At 37.7% G+C, this 25,000-nt stretch overlaps 2 protein-coding genes across 9 annotated transcripts in view; one reads left to right on the forward strand and one right to left on the reverse strand.

The window, feature by feature from the left end:
- LOC135114287 (uncharacterized) overlaps positions 1–10,803 on the forward strand; it is a 53,141-nt gene extending 42,338 nt beyond the window's left edge. For all 5 annotated transcript variants that reach the window (XR_010275475.1, XR_010275476.1, XR_010275478.1 and 2 more), the window contains one exon: positions 6,932–10,803. The gene's annotated coding sequence lies outside the window, so the exon portion shown is untranslated. The remainder of the gene's footprint in view (positions 1–6,931) is intronic.
- Positions 1,346–25,000, reverse strand: part of LOC135114285 (lactadherin-like) — a 273,601-nt gene continuing 249,946 nt past the window's right edge. For 3 of the 4 annotated variants that reach the window (XM_064030172.1, XM_064030169.1, XM_064030170.1), the window contains exons 9-12: positions 18,465–18,698; positions 15,728–15,775; positions 4,462–4,606; positions 1,346–1,601 (exon numbers count right to left, since the gene is read on the reverse strand). In XM_064030172.1, the coding sequence (XP_063886242.1) occupies positions 1,475–1,601; positions 4,462–4,606; positions 15,728–15,775; positions 18,465–18,698 (554 nt within the window). In that variant the 3' untranslated portion in view covers positions 1,346–1,474. The remainder of the gene's footprint in view (positions 1,602–4,461; positions 4,607–15,727; positions 15,776–18,464; positions 18,699–25,000) is intronic. The other variant, XM_064030171.1, reaches the window with a different exon arrangement.

Consider the following 25,000-nt stretch of genomic DNA (forward strand, 5'->3'; position numbering starts at 1 on the left):
GTCCATTAAAATATAATGGGGTCTGATATAATGAGGGTTTACTGTATATATATATATATATATATATATATATATATATATATATATATATATATATATATATATATATATATATATATATATATATATATATATATATATATATTCACAAATGGGAACAAAGTCAGAACAATTGTGGTCTTGTTACTAATATATGAAAATTTAGATGACTAGCTGTAGGTTGTCTTGTTCAGTATGTTATAGCAGCAAGTCTTGTTTAGCAATGGGAGAATTCAGTGCAGGTGCTGCCATATACATGCACTCCATTGTCTGGGCAATGATTTATTGTTATCATTTTCTTTGATGAATATAATAATGAAGGGAGGAACATTGTGTCTCAGTTTGAATAATTATGTGATGGATTGAACAAATCATTAATGGTAACTTAACTTGGCTTGATGTATGCTTGTCTTGAAAGTTATATGATGCATCTTATATATATTCTCATGTTTAAGAAAATTAATTATATAAAAAGCAGAAAATCTTTTCAACTGAACATTCAATAAACTATTTTTTCTATCTCTCATCTGCCTACCTGCTGAGATGTGCCTGGTGATGGTGGAGTATACTGGAATGACTACAGGGGTCATGATCTTTGCCAAACTCACTACTTACTGGCTTTGACTATTGTTCCAATATAGACACATGACAGTAAATCTTACACACACACACACACACACACACACACACACACACACACACACACACACACACACACACACTACATACTTTATATTCTCATTATAATGATGCATTTGTTGTGAATGGGTTAAACACGGACAAAGATTGATTTTAAACGAGATAAACTCTGTCATGTATGTACATAACTTTTTTTCTTGTCTACCATATCACAGGCCTACACAGTGCACACCCAGGCCTGCACTTTCTCATGCTATGAGAAAGAGGAACATTTTAATGCAACACTTAAACACTTTCCAAATGGGTCACATGACAAAGCACTTGAGGTTCATTATTACTTTTGTCCATACCAGGTCTTGGTGCCATATGACCTCAGTGCTGAGGCACAAAATATCAATTTATTAATCAGTCTGGGTCTCTGACTCGACCTTAGCCATGGTGGAAGCACCACTCTCCTTGGCCATGTAGTTCGTCTTGCCTTTTTTACCTCAGACATCTTACTTCCTTTTCCATGAACACAGTGAGTCATATGTTTAATGAGACACTTATGTTTTTCTGCATCTTATACCACTCACAGTGATATCCACTGTGCATGTTCTGCAGCATCATTCATTACAGTTATGAACACATTTCTGAAGCTTCATTAGTGGAAAAAGAAAAGTTACGATTAGCCTTAGTTTACATGAGGGATTATTTTTATTCTGTCTTTGAGACTCTGGATTAGGTGGGAGATGAAGCTGAGACTGAGGTTGAGGTTAGGTGGTGTAGGGGTTGAAGGCATGGTGAGCTAGGCAAGTCAGTACACCATCACTTCACACAACACCATGGAGAACACCCGGTGCCACCTGTTGGCCACCCCGCTGGCTTTGATGTACAGGTACCGCCCCTTGATTGGCTGCGGACACTCCACGTGCACCCGTTCCCTGTACAATGAATTGCAGTATGAATATACATATAGTGTGTGTGTGTGTGTGTGTGTGTGTGTGTGTGTATATATATATACTCGTATATATAGAGAGAGAGAGAGAGAGAGAGAGAGAGAGAGAGAGAGAGAGAGAGAGAGAGAGAGAGAGAGAGAGGAACCTTGGTTCTTGAACTTAATTAGTTTCTGTATGCAATTCGAAATCTGAAATATTCGAAAACCGAAACCATTTTCACCATAGGAGTCAATATAAGATGGATTAATATGTTCCCAAACACCAGCCTACCCTGTCTTAGTGGCTTATGACAGACACTCCCACAGCCAAGATGGCTGCTTCATATCTCCAGCTCACAAGTTATTTATCCAGAAAGGATGTACTGAATGAACTTAGGAACACAGAACTCATCAGAAGATACTGTTTAGACTGTGCTGGGATTAGTGAGGTAAGCCTTACAGAGAACAGCAACCCATTTACCGCCAAAAATGAAGGCCTGTCACTTAGACATCTTGCTACTGGGAAAAGCTACTAGAAAAATGCAGTTGTGCAGTACTGATGACGTTGGGGATCATTGAGAGAGTCACAGGTGGCTCGGGATAACTCCTGAGCGCTGAAAACTGTTTATATCGAGGCTTTTCATCTGGATCACATTTACCGTATTTCAAAGATTGAAATCTCCTTCAGATAAAACGAAGTAAATATTTATATAAACCATAAATTAGTAATAAACGGCAGCTTCTGCTGTCTTTTAATATTTGAAATTAATTAATTAATTAACCAAATTATGTTACTGCAACCGAAGCAATAATGAGTTCAAAATTTTGTGAAAACTGATTTGTTCGAGAAGGGAGGCGTTCGGTAACCGAAGTTCCTCTGTATATATATATATATATATATATATATATATATATATATATATATATATATATATATATATATATATATATATATATATATATATATATATATATATAGACACACACACACACACACACACACACACACACACACAGAGGGTGTCCTGCAAGTTAAGGTACATTTAAGATTTGTTAGTTCAAGTAATTCGAAGTAAAAAATACTCTATGCACATATTCTGTGTTTTGCTTTATTTTGCGAGAGATTAACATGTAATTTGTGTGTTGCAGTAACTGCTTGGTTGCTGGGTGGCCTTCTCCCTCCCTCCCACTTCTGCTTGCTATGTCGGCTTTACGTGATCATTTCTTGTGTACAATCTACGCAATTGAAGCCTTACAGGAAACAGTTAGCAAATGACAGGTTAAATTTTGTATGCATCAGTGAAAAAAAAAATGTATGTACAGGTAACACAGCAATGCAGTGGTTATGTGCTACTTTTTAAACATACATGGCAACTCACCAGCTTCATAATGTGCTATCATGATACTATAATAATAAATTTAATAAAACATAGCTTCATGGCAACTCACCAGCTTCATAATGTGCTATCATGATACTATATTAATAAATTTTGAACAACTGCATTAATAACACTGTTTTATGTGTGCAATTTTTAATAACATACCCATTTACATGTTCATAAGCTGCTAACTTCAGCATTGTTTAGCGGGACTTGACAAACAACTGTTTACTAGCTAGCTAACATTTGCTAGTTAAGCATTGGTGCATTACTTTTAGTGATTTTCTGTTAGCTAGCAGAGATTGTTAAGGCTAACAAAAAAGTTTTGTGTATACGGGCCCTGGTGTTTCTGCCACTCCTGCAAATGTCCTTTTAGATACTTGATATTCTTTTATAAGTGATGTCAAGCTGTGTTATGTTCCATGAATTTGCTCTTGTGTGTATTTGTGTTTGCATTCTTGTACTGATGGTGGAGCTACGTATAGTCATCCAGATGATACCATCACGAGCTGCTTCAGTACGTTCAACCGCTGTGTTAGTACCAGGGAAACATCCTCTCTCACAGATGCTGACGCTCTGTAGAACACTCTATTATCTGGGTGTCTTCTGTCTGGGTACCCTTGTCTGTATTCTGCTGCTACAACCCAGGCATTTCCATCACACAATGAATATCATGTCATGAACATTACATGAATATCATGTGGGAATACTCAATATTACTGAATGTGAAAGGCATCTTCACCTTAGCAAGAAGATGCACTTCAGTCAGCTGACTGATAAGGCCTGTCATTTAGGTGTCAAGATGTCAACTGAGTGTTGAGGGGATGACAATTGCAGTGAATTGCTATATCTCTTAAAAAGTAGCACTTAACAACTACTGTACTTCTGTGTTGCTTGTACATTTTCTTCACCGAGACACACAAATTTATGTCATTTGCTAACTGTTCCCTGTAAGGCTTTTACTGCATAGATTGTACACAAATGATTGCTTAATGCTGCGCGGTGCCACTTGAGTATATAGTGAGCCAAGGTGCACATGGGAGGGAGGGAGGGGAAGGCCCACCCAGCAGGCGAGCGGTTCCTGTAACACACAACTTAACATTAATTTCACAAGATAAGCAAAACAGTATGTGTATAGGGTATTTTCAACTTAGAATTACTTGACCTATCAAATCCCGAAGCATATATATATATATATATATATATATAAGAGAGAGAGAGAGAGAGAGAGAGAGAGAGAGAGAGAGAGAGAGAGAGAGAGAGAGAGAGAGAGAGAGAGATGAAAACACAGACCAAACTCACAATAAGATGAACATACACAAAAATTACATGGCTGATTACTTACATTATCTTCAAATGGAGAGTTGCAAACAAAAATTATCCACAAAACCAAACATGTTAATGTCTACCTCTATAACGGGTGTAAACCTTCCCGATATGCTTTTTAAATCGGATGAATGAAAGAGAAATATGAGCCATGTCTAATACCTGAAGAGGGCATTGTTGAGCCTAGTTATGGAGGCACACTTCTTGTGGTCCTGGGGAGATAATGTATCCAGACGACGCTGATTCTCCACGAAGATGGTGAGGCGGTCAAGGCCGAACACATAATCCCGATACAAAGTTTGTTGGTCTGTGGATGCAAGGATGAGGTAAAAATGAGTAATTGTAGTTTGACTCTGCATTGGTGATCAGGAGAATGAATTTTTAGGTACATTCATCAGCAAAAGTGCTGTCGCCTCACCAAGTGCATTTTGAAGCTTGCTGCTCAGTTGCAGATTCGAAATGTGAGCGTGGGTATGTTCATGTCTAGACGTTGCCTCGCCAGAATGATCCCCAGACCCCATTCTTAATACATCTTTATGAAATGTGTTTACCTTGCTGACATTTTCGTATTATATATATATATATATATATATATATATATATATATATATATATATATATATATATATATATATATATATATATATATATATATATATATATATATATATATATATATATATATATATATATATATATATATATATATATATATATATAAAACGTTCTTACAGCCACCGTAGTGAGTAACATTCACACCCATTTCTATACTGTAATATTGTATTCTTATTGAATATGTGGGAGCCAGTTTTCACTTGCTGAGAAAATATCAACAATCATCTTACGAAAAGCTTCCCTACCTAACTGCTGCAACACCTATCACTCGCTGATCTGAGGAGTCTATAGTAGCAGGAGAGGTTACCCTCCCCCCTCCCTCCTGAGTAAGAAAGAATGTTTTAGAGCCCAGCACCACAACTAAATGGCAGTGTCACCATTTGGATTTCATCTGCTGCGCAGGTTGATGCTGGTTACCCCTGAATGTAAAGAAAAAACATGGACCGAGTCAGTACTGAGCAGGGTGCCACCAGGAATTTCAAGGAATTCCTGCTGTGTGGGACATTGATGGTCCCCAAAAACTACATATATTATCTAAGAATGCTAAAAAGTGAGCATAGTAACAAATGAGAGATGTGAAGGTACACAAATGTTAATCCTACGTGGGAACTATTTGACCTTATCATTTGCCGTAGTGTCTCCCAGCTAACACATAATCACAGAAAGCATTGCTAAATATAACTTTAAATAACTGATAACTTGGCTGTGGTTCGAGCCAGAGGGTGGTGAGTTCCAGTCACTAGGTTCCAGGTCAGCGGCTGGTCAGTGGTTTTTGTAGCTAAAACAGCTTCCTTGGAATTATCCAGTGGTTTCAATCTTCTAAGTTCTTAACGTAGTGAGTTTAACTACAGGTAATCGGTAGAGAGTCAAGAATACATCTTAATAGGACAGTGATGATGGTTACAGCTATTTGGCACATACTACCATCAAGAGTAGCCAAACAGTGAGAATGGTTCTCGGCTTGCCATGTCAGAAACAAAAGCTATACATATTTTGCACACTTCTACCTCCCATTTTATTTTATTTAATAACTAGTACTTAATTTGTGCTAGATTAACTTTAATAACCCTTTGATATAACTTTACAATTTATATACAAGTCACAACATAAACCAATAATACAATAATATACTGATATAGTGCATGATACAAGTGTAAATTTCCATAACACATGTACTACTTCAAGGATGCAGATGTCATTTTTAAGAAGGCTGTGAAAGAAAAAAAAATAGTGTATTTGGTGAATCAAACAACCCATTTTTCATTTTTTTTTTTTTTTTTTTTTTAACAAAACTGTTGGGAATGTTTCATGTAATGAACTCATGAGTGAAAGTGCACCAGTTGAAATTTTTTGGTAGGATATGACAAAGGTAATGTGTCCATATAATGTACTGTATATGTGCAGCTCAGCGAGAGAACTATCCAAGCACCATTTCTTAAAAACTGCAAAAAATAGCTTCCAGTTTTACATTTTAATATTTCGAAAACCAACCATTGAGGAAAACAGCAAGTAGAAGAGATGTCAAGAAATATGGCTTCCCAAATAGAAGCATAGAAAGAAATATGGAACAACTTAGATGAAACAGTGGTACAAGCAACAAATATTTATGAATTTAAAGTTAAGCTGGATGCTTATAGATATGGAGACAGGACAGCACGAGCATAGCTCTTTTCCTGTAAAACACAACTAGGTAAATACACACACATGGAAGAGAGAGAGAGAGAGAGAGAGAGAGAGAGAGAGAGAGAGAGAGAGAGAGAGAGAGCATGGATTCACTCATCCTGAGTTCCAAATGTCATTTCAAGACATGGTAGTGAAATATAGGTTGCTAAGTTTAAAAATAGCCTTCACATCATATGATGTAAGTTGCAGTTACACGCCATTTATCATATTATGTATGTTGCAGTTTATGGGTTAAACCCAGCTGTGACATCACTAAATGTTTCCCTTTGTGTCTCACAACATAAGGGGACATTTACAGCCTGCCCACTAAAGACAACTCTTTTCCTTCACACAGAACTACATGCATCTGATTAGACACACCCTTCACTCAAAATTCAAAATGGTCATGGTGACTCCTACACCAGCCTTGGAGTCTCCATCTGGGGATGGGACCATAAATGTTCCCAGGTTGGACTGCTCTACCGGTATTGACCCTAAGTGTCTTGACACCTCATGCAACTTCTTCATTAACTTCTGCAACATTCACGATCTAATTTTTAATTTGTAGAACACCTCTCCTCTACTAAACCTAATCTTTTCCTCAATGAAATACAGGTGCCTCAGGCACAGTAGCCCCTTTTCTGTTTCCTCCTACTTTCTCTTATCCTTGTTTTCAATCCAAAGCTGGATGTTATGTTTAAGAGTGTAATGACTTAACCTGCTTTCTTGCTCATGCTCTTGAATCTTCTGAGTTTACCATCTGGCTATGACTAGTCACTCTCAAACTAAATTTGTCTGTGCTGTATACCTCTCACCTAACTCTTCTGACTACAAGAAATTCTTTTACTACTTAACTTCCAAAGTGGAGCAAATCTGACTCTCTTCCCTTTTGTGGAGATCTCCACCAGCTTTGGCTTTCCTCTCCCCTCACTGACCATCCTGGTGAAATAGCCTTTAACTTTGCTATCCTCCACAACCTAGAGCAACTGGTGCAACACCCTACTCATATTCCTGACCATCTTGGAGATATGCCCAACATTCTTGATCTTTATCTAACCTCTAATCCTTCTGTTTATGCTATTACCCCATCTTCTCCATTGGACTCCTCCAATCATAATCTTGTATCTGTACCTTGTCCTGTTGCTTCAATCCTTTCTCAGGATTCCCAAAAGTGGAGGTGCCTTTGGCGTTTTGCCTCTGAGGAGATAATATGCTGATTTTTCTTGGGATGACTACTGCTTCCATGTCAGAGACCCTTCTCTGTGTACCGAGTGCATAACAAAGGTGATAATGTCTAGCATGGAGGCATACATTCCTCACTCTTTCTCTCATCCTAAACTTTCCAAACCATGGTTTAACACAGCCTATTCTCATGCTATACATGATAGAGAGGTAGCCTTGAGCCTTCCATCACCTGAATCTCATGTGCTTTATATTTCTGCTGGGAATAATGCCAAGTCTATTCTCTTACTAGCCAAAAACTCCTTCATTAACAGAAAGTGTCAAAATCTTTCAAGATCTAACTCATTTCATGAATTCTGGCACCTAGCCAAAAACATCTCCAATAACTTTGCTTCTTCATCTTTCCCTCCTTTATTTCAACCTGATAGTACCACTGCCATCTCATCTATTTTCAAAGCTGAACTCTTCACTCAAACCTTTGTGAAAACCTCTATCTTGGATGATTCATGACTTGTTCCTTCCTCTCCTCCACCCTCAAACTACTATTAAAATCCTTCGCAATGATGTTTTCCATGCCCTTGCTGGCCTAAGCCCTCAGAAGGCTTATGGACCTGATGGGGTCCTTCATATTGTTCTCTGAAACTGTGTATCCTTCCTTGCACCTTGCCTAGTCAAACTCTTTCAACTCTGTCTATCAACATCTTCCCTTCCTTCTTGCTGGAAGTTTGCCTACATTCAGCCCATTCCTGAAAAGAGTGACTGTTCTAATCCCTCAAACTACTATCCTATTGCATTAATTCTGTCTAAAGTTTTTAATCTTCTCATGAGGAAGATTTTTAAGCATCTATCACTTCACAACCTTCTATCTGATCACCATCTGGTGATTTTCTGGCTTTCCTTACTGAGTCTTGATCATTCTCTTTTAGAGATTTTGGCAAAACTTTTGCTGTTGCCTTAAAGATGTCAAAAGATTTTGATAGGGTCTGGCACAAAGCTTTGATTTCCAGACTACCCTCCTATAGCTTTTATCCTTCTCTCTGTAACTTCATCTCAAGTTTTCTTTCTGACCATTCCATTGCTGCTGTGGTAGACAGTCACTGCTCTCCTAAATCTATTAACAGTGGTTTTCCTCAGGGCTCTGTCCTATCACCCACTCTCTTCTTAATATTAATCAATGATCTAACCAAATTCCTTTTTCTATCCACTCCTACGCTAATGATACCACCCTGCACCTTTCCACATCTATTCGTCAATGTCCAACCCTTCAGGAAGTAAACATTTCATGCAGGGAAGCCGCAGAATGTCTGACTTTTGATCTCTCTAAAATTTCTGATTTTAGAGCAAAGTTAGAGCAAAGTTAGAGCAAACTTAGTATTCTTCAGTGCCTCAAAAACTCAATTTCTTCATCTATAAACTCGACACAGCCTTCCAGGCATCTATCCCTTTTTCTTCAATGACACTCAACTGTCCCCCTCTTCTACACTGAACATCCTCAGTCTGTCCTGTACTTATAATTTAAACTGGAAACTTCAAATCTCATCTCTAGCTAAAACTGCTTCTATAAAGTTAAGTGTTCTGAATTGTCTCTGTCAGTTTTTCTCACCCCTCCAGCTGCTAGATCATCCTACTGTTCAGAATTGCATGAAGAAGCTCAAATCAATCATGAGTAATTACCTGCTGCATGGTCCCCTCTCAGGAAATTGTGAGGCAAATGATTCACAATTTTTAGAAATTGACTCAAATTGTCATCCAGGTTTTCCCTTATACTCTATTTTGGATAATGAGCCAGACATTGAAGACTTAGGTTGAGGGACAGGAATTTATGGTCATTTGTGAAAGGAATGTCCTTGTATATATTGTAGGCTGGACCTGCAAGAAATTTTCATAGGTTCATAACCAACACTTGCAGGCAGATTCTGATTGATGAAAATTGTGTGGTAACCCCACACCACATTATACTGTCACATAAGAAGAAAGAAGAAAAGACAGAATAAGTAAAAAAAAAAAAGAGAAAAAAGAATAAGGAAGAAGAAAAAAGAGGAGATAGAATAAGTAAGAAAGAAGAAATGGAGAAAATGGATGAAATAGGAGAAAACAAGCTGATCACACTGGATAACAAGAACGAGGGAACCCTGGAAAAGAAATTGGAAAAATAAACAAACACAGACATAGGACACATGCAAGACACAACAACAGGAAGAAGACTTATAAACCACCCAGGTGAAGGCAGCCTGGGGGACAAAAGGATATTAATGGAAATGATGTAGAGGATGAGGTGGTGAAAACTATCAAAAAGGGAAAGTCAGCCAGGAAGTGCAAGGCACCAAAAAGAAAGTTAACCTATAGAAAATACTAATGCCCAATTAAGCTCCATCAAATTGCTCCTATACCCTGACTAGCATTCTGTGTCAAGTACCATGCCTGTGGGCAGATCATATGTGTAAATAAGAAATGTGAATGGGAGGTATGTCAAATGTTATGAAAATAAAGATAATTTTCTGAGGGAAACAGGCAGTCTCAAACAACTGTATATGAATAGAATAACAGAGAATCAGGTAGTAGCAAATACAGAGGCAGAGGTTCCAGAGGACCTGACCAGAGAGGGACTGAGATGGATAGAATAAATTAAAGTAAGTGGAACTTGAAAGTGTAATGCAGTCTAGAAATCAAACATCTTAGGAAGAAAAGGAGGAGGAACAGAATAACTGCATTTATTATATTCTTACATAATCATAAGATATTTACATGTTTTATGTTTAGTATGATTTGTATGATATACTGTATGAAGATGAACATAATTTATGTGATGATGATATCATGTGTTTTCTAATTGAACACTAATTGCACTAACTGAATATTAGCTGTTTATCAATTTGATATTGCCTGTGTTATTGCACCATGATTGCATTAATAATTGAAAATGTTGAAGATATATAAAGTGACATCAAATAACTTTGAAGAAATTTAAGATGAATATGAGTAAGAATTTTCAGGGTGACTTTTAGGAAATGTAAATAGTATTAATTAATTAAAATTTGAAAATGTTAGTGAGTTTCTTGTAGCCTCTAAATACCAAATCTATTCAACATCTCAGTCACAACAATTGTATGTTCAACAGTGAAGACAAAATATTTAGTTATTTTAAAGCCAAGACAAAATCATCCTTACAATTTGGTTGTCTGACCCTGGTCAAGGAAACAGTAATTAATCATTTTAACCTTTGACTTCCACCTTTCCCTAATTACAATCACTCTGAGACATATATTTTTACTTGTTCTGCAGCCACATACAATCTTTGAACGGAATAAATTGCAAAATGTATTCTTTTCATTGCAGTCTTTCTTGTAGATGCCTATGAAGATTTCACAAATTGCTTCTGATGCTACTAAATGGTTTGTGTCCCAGTGATAGGGTTAAAGAAGTAGATTTACTAAATTTACATATTGGTAAGGTAATGTTAAAAACTTTCTATAAATTTATTTAAATTAGAAAAAAAAAAATTCAGAACACCCCTGGATTTTTTTTCTTTTTTTTTGTTGGAGGGACACTGGCCAAGGACAATAAAAATCCAGTAAAAAAAAAAAAAAAAAACTGAGATGCCGGTCCCTGAATAGAGTCTGAAGCAGTGGTCAAAAACTGAAATCTCCCTCTTGAAGGAATTTAAGTCATAGGAAAGTGGAAATACAAAAGTAGGCAGGGAGTTCTAGAGTTTACCAGAGAAAGGGATGAACGCTCAGGGATGTGGACAGAATAGGGGTGAGAGAAAGAAAAATCTTGTGCAGCGAGGCCATGGGAGGAGAGAAGGCATGCAGTTAGAAAGATTAAAAGAACAGTTAGCATGAAAATAGTAGTAGAAGATAGCTAGAGATGCAACATTGCAGCGATGAGAAAGAGCTGAAGACCGTCAGAGGAGAGAAGTTGATGAGACAAAAACTTTTGATTTCACCCTGTTTAAAAGAGTGGTATGAGTGGAATCCTCCGGACATGTGAAACACACTTCATACATGGACAGATTAGGTCCTTGTACAGAGTTAGCAGCTGGGGAGGTGAGAAAAACTGGTGGAGATGTCTCAGAATGCCTAATTTAATAGAAGCTGTTTTAGGTAGAGATGAGATGTGAAGTTTCCAGTTTAGAGCATAAGAAAAGGACACACTGAGGATGTTCAATGTAGAAGAGGGAGACAGCTGAGTGTCAATAAAGAGGGGATAGTTGTCTGGAAGGTTGTGTCAAGTTGACAGATGGAGGAATTGAGTTTTTGAGGCATTGAACAATACCAAGTTTGCTCTGGTCTAATCAGAAATTTTAGAGAGATCAGAAGTCAGGCATTTTGTGGCTTCCCTGCATGAACTGTTTACTTCCTGAAGGTTTGGATGTCTATGAAAAGACGTGGAAAAGTGCAGGATGGTATCATCAGTGTAGGAGTGGATAGGACAAGAAGTTTGGTTTAGAAGGTCATTGATGAATAATAGGAAGAGAGTGGGTGACAGGACAGAACCATGAGGAACACCACTGTTAATAGATTTAGGAGAACAGTGACCGTCTACCACACCAGCAACAGAACAGTCAGAAAGGACACTTGAGATGAAGTTACAAAGAGAAGAATAGAAGCTGTAGGATGATAATTTGGAAATCAAAGCTTTGTGCCAGACTCTATCAAAATCTTTTGATATATTCAAGGTAACAGCAAAAGTTTCATCAAAATCTCTAAAAGAGAATGACTAAGACTCAGTAAGGAAAGCCAGAAGATCACCAATAGAGCGGCCTTGATGGAACCCATACTAGTGATCAGATGTGATAGATGTTTAAGAATCTTCCTTTTGAGAATAGATTAAAAAACTTTAGATAGGCAGGAAATTAGAGCAATAGGACAGTAGTCTGAGAGATCAGAATGGTCACCCTTTTTAGGAACAGGCTGAATGTAGGCAAACTTCCAGCAAGAAGGAAAGGTAGATGTTGACAGACAGAGTTGAAAGAGTTTGACTAGGCAAGGTGCAAACACAGAGGCAGTTTCAGAGAACAATAGGAGGGACCCCATCAAGTCCATAAGCCTTCTGAGGGTTTAGGCCAGCAAGGGCATGGAAAACATCATTGTGAAGAATTTTAATAGCATGAAATAGTCAGAGGGTGGAGGAGAGAGAAGAACAAGCCCTGAATCATCCAAGGTAGAGTTTTTAGCAAAGGTTTGAGTGAAGAGTTCAGAGATAGATGTGATAGCAGTGGTGCCATTTGGTTGAAACAAAGGAGAGAAAGAAGAAGAAGCAAAGTTATTGGAGATGTTTTTGCCTTGATGCCAGAAGTCAAGAGGGGAGTTAGATCTTGAAAGATTTTGATAGTTTCTATTAATGAAGGAGTTTTTGGCTAGTTGGAGAACAGACTTGGCATGGTTCCGGGCATAAATATAAAATGCACGAGATTCTAGTGATGGAAGGCTCAAGTATCTTTTGTGGGCCACCTCTCTATCATGTATAGCATGATATATATATATATATATATATATATATATATATATATATATATATATATATATATATATATATATATATATATATATATATACTGTATATTAAGCTTAAGATTTATTACTTACTTGAGTGGAGGAACAAAATGTATAAGCATGACTAAAAATGATAAAAGCTTGGAAAATTAAAATTTTTTTACTAAAAATATTCTGCAATAAGTCAGGTTTATATATCCATTATGTTTGTGTTGCTTGCTTTACTTCTTTGTTTCAAAGAACTTCAATATTATGTAGTATTTCAGATACTGAATTTGCATGTGATATGTTTTCTTGTTATGCTGCATGTTTTATAACTGTTTGTAATGCAGTAACCTTTGTAAACTTTATTTGTTTATTTTTATCTCAAGATTGTTTGTTCAACACTATACACTACGCTTGCCTTTACTGTCTGTCCTGCTTGCTGCTTCATGTGATATGATGCAGCTGCCTACAGCATTTCCCTTCCCCATGTAAATGCCTCCTGTATTTTGTTTTATGATATTAATGGAATGTAGATGTGAAAGTTACTGTTTTCATGAGATACAGTATATTTAGGGAAATTATGAATGTGAATTATTAAAAGCATGATTGGTGCATGTTTGGTATTTTGTTGCATGCTTCTTCCAGGATATCAAGATCAGAATAAAGAATGAAAAAACAATACGTTTGTTTAAGTATCCACAGCATGAAAGTTGTATAACCTTTTATAGCAAGAAAAAGTGGTATGTATGGAATACTCAACCATGATATATATATATATATATATATATATATATATATATATATATATATATATATATATATATATATATATATATATATATATATATATATATATATATATATTACCTCGTGATTTAAAGTTAATTGGTTCCTTTGGGTTGTTCGAATTGGGAAGCAATTTATCCCATTCAAATTAATTATATACACACACACACACACACACACACACACATACAATGGCCTTAAACTTTTAGGCAAAATACCATTGTAAATAAACACCAACCTCAAAATAATGAGCCATCCAAAGTTTCTCACGTCTTCAGTCTTGAAAATAGTTGTTGTGGTGTACACAATTTTATTTCGCACTAAAATATTCTCTCTCTCTCTCTCTCTCTCTCTCTCTCTCTCTCTCTCCTCTCTCTCTCTCTCTCTCTCTCTCTCTCTCTCTCTCTCTCCTCTCTCTCTCTCTCTCTCTCTTTTCCTCCGCCTTCCCTCCCCCATTACATTCTCTCTCTCTCTCTCTCTCTCTCTCTCTCTCTCTCTCTCTCTCTCTCTCTCTCTCTCTCTCTCTCTCTCTCTCTCTGAAAGTAAGAACAATACTGAAAATAGCTAAATGGAATGAAATTGATAGAAAGTGAAAATGGAATTATATAGGAGCGAGAGAGTGAGAAAAGATGAACCGAAAATGACAATGAATGGTGGGATGGGAGAGGTAGGTATCACTCCCTTGTCTCTTATCTCTGACAGATAAGGGGGAGGGGAGGTGACAGGGAAGGTGGTTTGAGACCAGATGAAAGGGGAAGGGAGAGGAAAAGAACCGTGGGAGGAAGGAACATACAGGGAAGGAGAGTAAATTACATGGGGCAAGAAAGTGGAGGAGAGAGACGGAAGGAGAGTAAATTGCATGGGGCAAGGAGAGAGAGAGAGAGAGAGAGAGAGAGAGAGAGAGAGAGAGAGAGAGAGAGAGAGAGAGAGAGAGAGAGAGAGAGAGAGAGAGGACAGGGATGAAAGATATGGGGAGGGATGGGAAAGAGAAAGGCAGGGAGAGGGAGAGAAGGGGAAGGAGGGGAAGGAAGGGAGGAAGAACGCGAGAGGACCTGACCGAGTGGCGTCGTTTGAACGGGTGTTTGTGTTCGAATTGGAGGACCGCGTTCGAAATGAAGAACAAACTTTGTTCGCCAACCCTGCTCAAATTGGGATTTGTTCGAATTGAAGGACGTTCGAATCACGAGGTATAACTATAGAAAAGAAAAAAAAAAAAAAAAAAATATATATATATATATATATATATATATATATATATATATATATATATATATATATATATATATTATATATATATATATATATATATATATATATATATATATATATATATATATATATATCCGCGAGTTAAGGTACAAACTACAGGGTTTGATAATTCAAGTAATTCTAAATCGAAAATACTCATACTTTATACACATATACCGTGTTTTGCTTTATTTTGCGAGAAATTAACGTGTAAGTCTTGTGTTGCGGGAACGCTCGCCTGGGTGGACCTCCGCCTTCTTCCTTCCCTCCTCGGCTCGGCTCTAGTAGTGCCGTGCGGCATGAGGCATTTTTGAGTGTACTATCTACGCAGTCAGTCTTACAGAAAAACAGGACATGACAGATTTAGTTTTTTTATGTGTCAGTGAAGAAAATGTACATGTAACACAGCTATGCAGTGGTTAAGTGCTACTTTTTAAACATTCATGGCAACTTACCAGCTTCATGACGACCGGTGTAGTAGGTTTCAGTGACCGCCACCACTCCTGTAAATGTTCCTTTAGATTATGCGATATTTTTCTAAGTGATGTCGAATTGTGCTGTTTCGTGAATTTTGCCTCTATGTATTTGTGTTTGTATTCTTGTCCTGATGGTGGGGCTTCGTTTTGTGATCTGGAGGGTACTGGCTTAAACTGCTCCAGTACGTTCAGCTGCTGCAGAGATACTATATATAGGTATATATAGGTTATATGCCTATATATAGGTTATAGGTAACATTCTCTCTCACGGAGATGCTGATACAGTGTAGAACACTGCTATCTAGGTGTCTTCTGTCTGGATACCTGTGTCTGTATTCTGCTGCTGCAGCCCGGGCATTCCCATCACAGAATGAATATCATGTCATGGATATCATCATATGTATATCATGTCCGAATGATCAATGTTACTGAATGTGAAAGGCATTTCACCGTAGAAAAAAAAAATGCACTTTGCCAAGCAGTCAGCTGATTGACAAGACCTATCACTTAGGTATCAAGACGTCAATGGGGAGTTTTCAGAACTAGTGGTTGTCACCAGGTGGCAGCACAGACACAAACTTTCACATACAAGCAGTATCAGATATACCTACAGTGTTATTTTATTTACATGAAGATGCAATGGGCTTATATAATATATTTTTCTACGTAATCCCTTCTAAGTAGTAACACAAGTAAAATAACTCTTTTCATGAACAAATGTATATAAGTTGATTTTCTAGTGAATCGGCATTTAGATTTATTTGGTCATCTTAAAATTTCCAAATGAATACACTCTTGATTGGAAACGTCTTAATCTAGACGACAGTAAACATAAAGGCAACATGTCTGTGACAGTCAAAAGTCCAAATTATATAGATCTCCTTCCTAGTTTATGGAAAAGGCAATTTTAATAAAAAAAAATTGGCAGCTCGAGTGTCCTGGCGATAGTAATGCTGTACCTCTAACCAAAACAAACACCTGACTCGGCCGTGCTGGTTGAACTTAAGAAACACGTTGTTGGACAAGAAGTTGAATGTTGCTGCGGTGCCCATCTCCACTACGCCCTAAGCAATGGATTACGGTAGCTGGACACTACAGCAGCAGCAGGATCGCCCGAAAGATGTTTGTTTTGGTTCTCGATTACTTTGCCTTGTCGCTCGCTTCGTGAGGGATGCTAACCCCCCCCCCAAAAAAAAAAAAAAAAAAAAAAATAGAGCCATAATTATATCACGATGTTACTGAGTAGGTTGTGTCATACTATATAGTACAGTGTGATTTTTTACTTTTTTCATTGTCCAAATCAATAGTTTTTATACTTGTAATATGCTTTATTTAAGATAATGCTAGCAGTTTACTCGATAATCACACACACACACACAAAAAAAAATCATTTGACCACATTCTCTCAATATTATCCATACTGGATATTGAAAAGTCGATACATCATTACAACAGTATCATGGTGATCAATGTTCTATGCATCTTTACGCACCTGGGATTTACTACAACAATATTTTAGCTCTCTTTCCTACAGTTAGATGAGCAGCAACGACTTTTAGCGGTTTAGTTCCGAAAACTCCCCATTATTGTGCTGATTGTTGGGGGTGGGGTTGGGGGAAGTGACAGTTGCATTGAGTTGCCATGTGTGTTTAAAAAGTAGCACTTAACAAGCACTATATATTACTATGTCATCTGTACATTTTCTTATCTAACACATGCAAAAATTCAATCTGTCATTTGCTAACTGTTTTCTATAAGGCTCTGACAACGAAGATTGTACACAAAAAAAAAAAAAATATCACTCAATGTCACCTTTAGAGTACGTAGCGAGCCGAGGAGGGAAGGAAGGCGGCGATCCACCTTGGCGAGCTGTTCCCGTAACAAACAACTTACACGTTAATTTCTCACAAAATAAATCAAAACACAACATGTGTGTATAGAGTATTTTCGACTTAGAATTACTTGAACTATCAAATCCTGAAGAATGTACCTTAGGGCTTAACTCGTGGGAAAAAAAAATTATATATATATATATATATATATATATATATATATATATATATATATATATATATATATATATATATATATATATATATATATATATATATATATATATATATATGGGATAACCAACCATAGTAGGACAGTGGTAATATACAAAGCCTTCCTGTCACTATCAACTTATCCTGATCCCAGACTCACACACACCCGTAGGCATCCCATTCAGAGCTGGCACATGTCAGCAGGGAAATGTTTTGGTCTTATGATTCGAATCACTGGCTGAACATTAAGCTTCAAGGCGCACCCGATGAAACAATAGCGCTTTTGTTGGTGGCAGTATTACTGGAATACTAACCTCAAAAAATTACTTAAAATATATGACAGGTGATTAGTGAAGCTAATTGTTTTCTAGGTGAGTTAAAATATGACTGAAGGTTAGTGAAGTTCATTTTTTTTTCTAGGTGTGTTGATTTATAGAAAATAAATATGAGCTGGTATTGATAAAATGGATGTGCACAGTGTTCTATCTTTTCCATGATAATATTAATATGTAGTATTAGAATCTTACAACTTACGGATTCAGGCGCGGGTACTACGCACAGCGTGAACATAAACGTAAAACAATCTCTCTCTCTCTCTCTCTCTCTCTCTCTCTCTCTCTCTCTCTCTCTCTCTCTCTCTCTCTCTCTCTCTCTCTCTCTCTCTCTCTCACCTTGGCCACGTCCCTGCCAGGTAATGAGCACCAGGCCGCGCACCTCCCGCCGCTTGCCCAGGTCCACCATCCACACGGGCTCGTCCACATGATCGTTGTCGACCACGGCGCATGACTGCAGGTTTGTGTCCAGGTTACCGTCGACGGCCAACCCCGCAGGTCCATAGTTCCAATCAGACCACGCATGTCTCTTGTCGTTGACCCAAGTGCCACCTTTGTAAGCCACGTTCTCAACTGTGAGGAAGAAAGAAAAGTGAGGAAAACTAAGAAGACTCTCTTAACAGCAGACAAAAAAAAAAAAAATAAAGAAAAAAAAAACATACTCTCACTTGTCGGAACGAAATAGAAAATCCTATAGAAAATCTATACTTTTTTTTCTGCAGTTTTAAACAGAAAAAAAAAAAAAAATAGGGCGTTCTAAATTTAAAACGCACGTTCGCGCGCGCGCACGCACAAAGAATATATCATTCTGCGATAATAAAAAAAAAAAAAAAAAAAAATGGAAATAATTTTATCAGAAATTTAATGTTAAGAACCATCAGCACTTGTTCCTCACAATTCTCATTGTTGAACAAACACATTTGAAATCATTTTCATGCACGATATCTATCACTTAACACAGTTACACATATACTTGCAGAATATAATGTACAAAACACTTCAGAATAACTAAATAAAACTGCAACTTAGCGATGAAGGTACAATACAGAATGTACACTCTATCACTTTCAAACCATCTAATTAGGTTAAGGGGCGTGTCTATGATTGTCTTCTATTGGCCTCATCATGCCCGAGATATCCAAGGTTACCAATTATTCATCACAAACAGGCAGCCAATTGTGCCTTAATGCATTATTATGTCGATAAACCCAATCACCTGTAACTACAGGACGCGAGCATGGGAACAATCTCTCTCTCTCTCTCTCTCTCTCTCTCTCTCTCTCTCTCTCTCTCTCTCTCTGGTTTACAAGGTCTGGCAACTACTTAATATATACTAATGGTTTAGTAGTGTTGGCATCCTGCTGACGGATCGTTTTTTGTTCACACAAATGTTTTATTTTTATAATAGCTAATTTATCGATAAAATTCAGTTGTTTAGCATAATTGTGCGTTCTTTTTTTAATATCATACAAAAATGAAAATTCTGTATCCGAGGCGCTCAGTCGGATACTTCTAAATGAAATATTTCCAGATAATCTTCTGAGTTGTTATTTGACATGAGCAAATACCGTATTTTGCAAATATCAGAACAAAGAAAAAGTGTTAGGTAAAACACAACATTGTCAAGAGCTATCTATGTGGAGTTATAACTGCTTCCAAAAATAATAAATTGTTAAACAAAATGCAGCAGGTAACAAGTAAAAATTTTGCAAGACAGTTTTAATACGCATAGCTTTTTTCATTAAGAAATAAATCACATTTTAATGCAAAGCCTCACTCAGACACAATTATAATATGATTGATTTCAATTTGCCTTGCCGCTTCGAAAAAAAAAAGAAAAGATAAAACAATGTTCCTCTAATCACCTACAAGGTGATGAGGCGGGCGGGGTAGGGAGTAGAGGCGGTCAGGCAGGAATGCGTGCCTATCAACGAACCACATTTAATGCTGATTTCTTTAGTAATAAAAGGATAAAACAAAGAACATCATTAAACTTTTTAGTCATACAAATAGACACTATAATGATGAATTGCGTAAATATGAAAAAAAGACCAGATATTCTTTTTAAGAAAAAGGAAAATCTTAAAAAAACATGAGCCAACTAAATTCACAAGTGGGTGTCCATGGCAGACGCGACTCCTGCATGGCTGCAACACCTGTTGCATTGTGCCCTGTGTATAAAGATAAACTCTTAACTCAGTGCCTAAGATTATCATTTATTGATAGACATGATCAGTAGTCACAGATTTTACTTTTGTATATTTAATTTCATTTACAAGAACAGTGTGCTATCCGTAAAGTATTGCTTTACACGCTTAACTTAAATAATTATGAATAAATAAAAAGAAAAGCCTTTTGCATCCTTCAGCGAATGCCGGATGTAATTTCCGCCTACCAAAGAGGTAACATGACCTGAGCCGCCACCCTCACAGGGAAGGACCAGGAAGTGAGCCGTAGCAAAGGCCGCCACCCTCGTCCTCACTTTGGTGTATATCTATACGGCTCGCCACCAAAGAGAGAGAGAGAGAGAGAGAGAGAGAGAGAGAGAGAGAGAGAGAGAGAGAGAGAGAGAGAGAGAGAGAGAGAGAGAGAGAGAGAGAGAGAGAGAGAGAGAGAGAGAGAGAGAGAGAGAGTGTTAATACTGAATTCCATGGAAAAAAAAAATACATGCCAACTCAGTTTTTTTTTCAATTTATGTATTCGTTCATGTATCTTGTGTGACTTTCATTCATACCATTACTTTCCTACCACCCAACACACACACACACACACACACACACACACACACAACTAGTATCTACACGGGAGTTGCCAGTACCGTCACCAGCAAATAAAGGAAGACGCGAGTGACTCACAAACTCCTAGGAACTGATGGAATTCCACCCTCTGTTATCACAGTGGCTGAAACCCCACGCCCTTTAGGACTAGGTGGTCAAGCGCACCAAGCCACCAGGTTCATCTTGAGGAAAATAAACACATCGACGTCACAGCCACGTACTCCATTTGTTACGAAAAATTGTTCTGAAGCTTTCCTTTATTGCTGAGGAATCTGAAAAACATGTCTACATCCTATTCCTTCTACCTAATGCATACACATCTCCCTTCTCTGGTTTTATTTAACCCAAGGCAACACAAAGACTAGACCGATAATACAGTGCATGTGAAGGTTTGTAAAATATCATGGTGCTCGCTCTCGTAAACCCTGATTCTCGTTGTTCCAACTACACATCGTTATCTCTCATCTAATGATAAAGAATATCATACTGATAATATCAAAAGTTGAACCTAACCTACATCTAAGTGTATTTTTTCTTCAGCTTCGTGCACCATTTCGAGTACATGGTTAAATTTTGACGTTGTTATAGTCAAACAGAGAACTTTAAAAGATTAGACAAATTTGTGAATGGGGATGATAGTGGAAATAAGAAGGCATGTTTTATACAAAGACTGCCACATGTCGGCCTGATAGCTTCTTGCGGCTTCTCGTATTTTCTTTTGTTCTCACGTTCACGAACACTGGTTAGATGTTCACTACAATTTTGTTATTACTTATCTGAAAACTTTTGCATGCATTTTCAATGCCATTTATTTATTATTTCTCCTTGAATGATTTCCATATTTCTCCTGTACGAGATGGTGTGTGTGTGTGTGTGTGTGTGTGTGTGTGTGTGTGTGTGTGATTCACCTATGGTCGTCTGCTGGTCACCCAGCCGGCCGTTCCCCTACGGAAAGAGCTTAGAGCTCATAGTGACCGATCTTCGGGCAGGACTGAAACCACTGACACACCACACACTGGGACAGCGGGGTCACAAACCCTCGGGTTATATCCCGTACCTACTTGCTGGTAGGTGAACAGGGGCTACACATTAAGAGGCTCGCCCATTTGCATCGCCGCGCCTGGGTTTCGACCCGGGCCTTCTTAGCTGTGAGCCGAGCGTGCTAACCACTACACTACACGGTGTATGTGTGTGTGTGTGTGTGTGTGTGCTCGGGGATATCGATTGCATGTGCGAGAAAGATGTGGTGAGTCGACTTTTTCTGGATAGATCGTCTCTGACTCGCTCCTTTAGGCAGCAGCAGCGAGCGTCAGACGTTGAGGGTCTGCGGGTGCGGGACGCCCTTAAACGCCACACCCAACCCTGGACAAGGCGGGAAGGGGAGCACCGTCATGGTTGTTCACGTCCTATCAATATTTTTTTCTCTTTTTTTTCATGTGCCTCTTTTCTCAGCTACTCCACCACAGACGGGTACTTGATGAGCTTTGTGTGTCCATCAAAAGGTCACGGAGGTAGAGGACTTCCTTAGGCCTTATCTATGGGACTGCTGCGGTCACTCCTCAAGTTTAATAATACAGTACGATGCAAGTTTAGAGCGAAAGGGATGGAGTGATGCAGATTTATTCTGTAAAATCGTCTAGGGTTAATCAAATATAATACCAGAACTTTTATTGTCATCAGTATTCAAAAGGTTAAGTCGACGCCGCCAGTGAAGTCTTTCGGTCCTAATTTCTAATAGCCAATTAAAAAAGAAATTATGAATACATGACCGTAAATGGACTTCAGACAGGTAGTTATCGTTTGTGTGTGTGTGTGGAGCAAGACAATAATGAGCACACAAGCAGAAAGTGCCGAGACCTGTGTGGCGGTAGTGGTGGTGCACGCACGTCACACCATGGACCACTGACCTAAGACTGTTTGTCAGGTAAATTCTGATAAGGCACAAAAGTTTACAATATCCTCAACAGCAAATTCCATTTACAATATCCATTCCTCGAGTACGAAAACATACGGCACGAAACAAAATACAGATGCAAGACATTAAATATTTAGGTTGACTGAATTTTGACGGCGCAACGATGAGATAAGATATATATGGTACCTTAAACTATATATTTTTTTCATCAGCGATGTCGTGAAACAGAACGAATCCCTAATTTTTATTTTAATATACAAAGATTTGTACAATCCTTCTAAAAAAGACGCTGCGAAATTGGACTGATCGTCCTCCCAGACAGGCACAGAGGTACTATGATTTTTATTCCTTCGCCATACAAGTTAGCCAGCAGTGTCACACCACTTTACGATATTGTAGTCATTTATATTTGCTATGGAGAAATTTGGCTTTGTTGCATTCCCATGAAATGCTGTTCTTGTTTGTAACTATAAAGTTTTCAGTATCATAATTTCACGTGTGTGCCTACATCTAAAAATAGCGTGGACAGTTGTTTTCATCAAATGGTGACCAAAGGCAGGTGATGAAAATAAACAGAGAGAATGAGAATAAACAGAGAGAAGTGTAAGTGAAAAGAATATGAAAATTACATTACGATGAGAAAATCCAGAAGTGAATTACGGTTCCGCCTACTGAACTTCTGATGAAAGATTGCAACCTTAAGATATACAAGATTTACCTGTATGATTTTTCACCATCTTTGTAAAGGAAGCGAGTGGCAAATTAGGTATTTATCTTCACGTCTTGTTACGTTGAAGGGTACGATTATCATAATGTTAGGTAATAATACCACGGCATTTTAAAGATGTGGTGCCAAATAAATGTTGAGAATAATAGTTTCATAGAAGAAAGTATATATATATATATATATATATATATATATATATATATATATATATATATATATATATATATATATATAGAGAGAGAGAGAGAGAGAGAGAGAGAGAGAGAGAGAGAGAGAGAGAGAGAGAGAGAGAGAGAGAGAGAGAGAGAGAGAGAGAGAGAGAGAGAGAGAGAGAGAGAGAGAGAAATACAATATCGTTCACATCATTGGGTACTATATATATATATATATATATATATATATATATATATATATATATATATATATATATATATATATATATATATATATATATATATATATATATATATATATATATATATATATATATATATATATATATATATATATATATATATATATATAATGGTAAAAATTGCTTTGGAATTTACAAGAAAGTTGTTTTTCCAACACTACGGAGGAAAAATAACAAGTTAATTATAAGTTACGCCGCTACTTGGTACTTCCAACATGAATAACAACCACATAATCAGAGACCTCGATGGCGATTTTACATTTACGTGTACTGAGCACGTCACAAACATTTGAAAACAAGGTGTTAGTTGGCACGTCTCTGATTATGGAGGACGTGTAAGGGTACGGTGTGCGGAGTGCGATCGACGCGCGCTATTAATGGAAAGGCAGGCAAGAGAGGGTATAGCAAGCTGCCGTGTCTCGAGGTACTCACACGCTCTGTGAGGTAACGAGTAGGAAGTGAATACACCGTGCTGGTGCAACCGGTTATCAGGCCAACCCTCTAATTACGATTTTCTTGACTTTCTTGGCATAAGTAGTGGAGTGAATACATGCACTTCAGTCTGATGGAATGGGTGGGGAACACGCGTGCGCGCGCGCGCACGCACACGCACACGTACACTGCTTCCTATATTTCCTTGTGAACAAGATTACATGAAATGGATTGAATGAATTCACAAAGGAACACAAATTGAGAACAAACTACGGATCTATTGGCTCTTAAAGGATTGTCTGTAACAAGATACACCATCTAATAAAAAGAAGTAAGTGATGTAGGATAAGAAAAGCGAAGGCTCCTCTCCTTCCGCCCTTTCCTAGATACGTGGACGAATCTTTTCCTTTGGGTACGTGTTAGTGATTCTGGGAAAACACCCACAGATCGACGTGTGTGGACTTGCCAGCGAAGAGATCGCGTGTTTATGTTTAAGCTGGGCGTTAATCATCCCTAGGTTAATCTCTCTCTCTCTCTCTCTCTCTCTCTCTCTCTCTCTCTCTCTCTCTCTCTCTCTCTCTCTCTCTGTCTGTCTTCCTCCTCGCCCCA

This window comes from Scylla paramamosain, chromosome 27, assembly GCF_035594125.1.
Source record: "Scylla paramamosain isolate STU-SP2022 chromosome 27, ASM3559412v1, whole genome shotgun sequence".
Taxonomy (NCBI): Eukaryota; Metazoa; Arthropoda; class Malacostraca; order Decapoda; family Portunidae; genus Scylla; species Scylla paramamosain.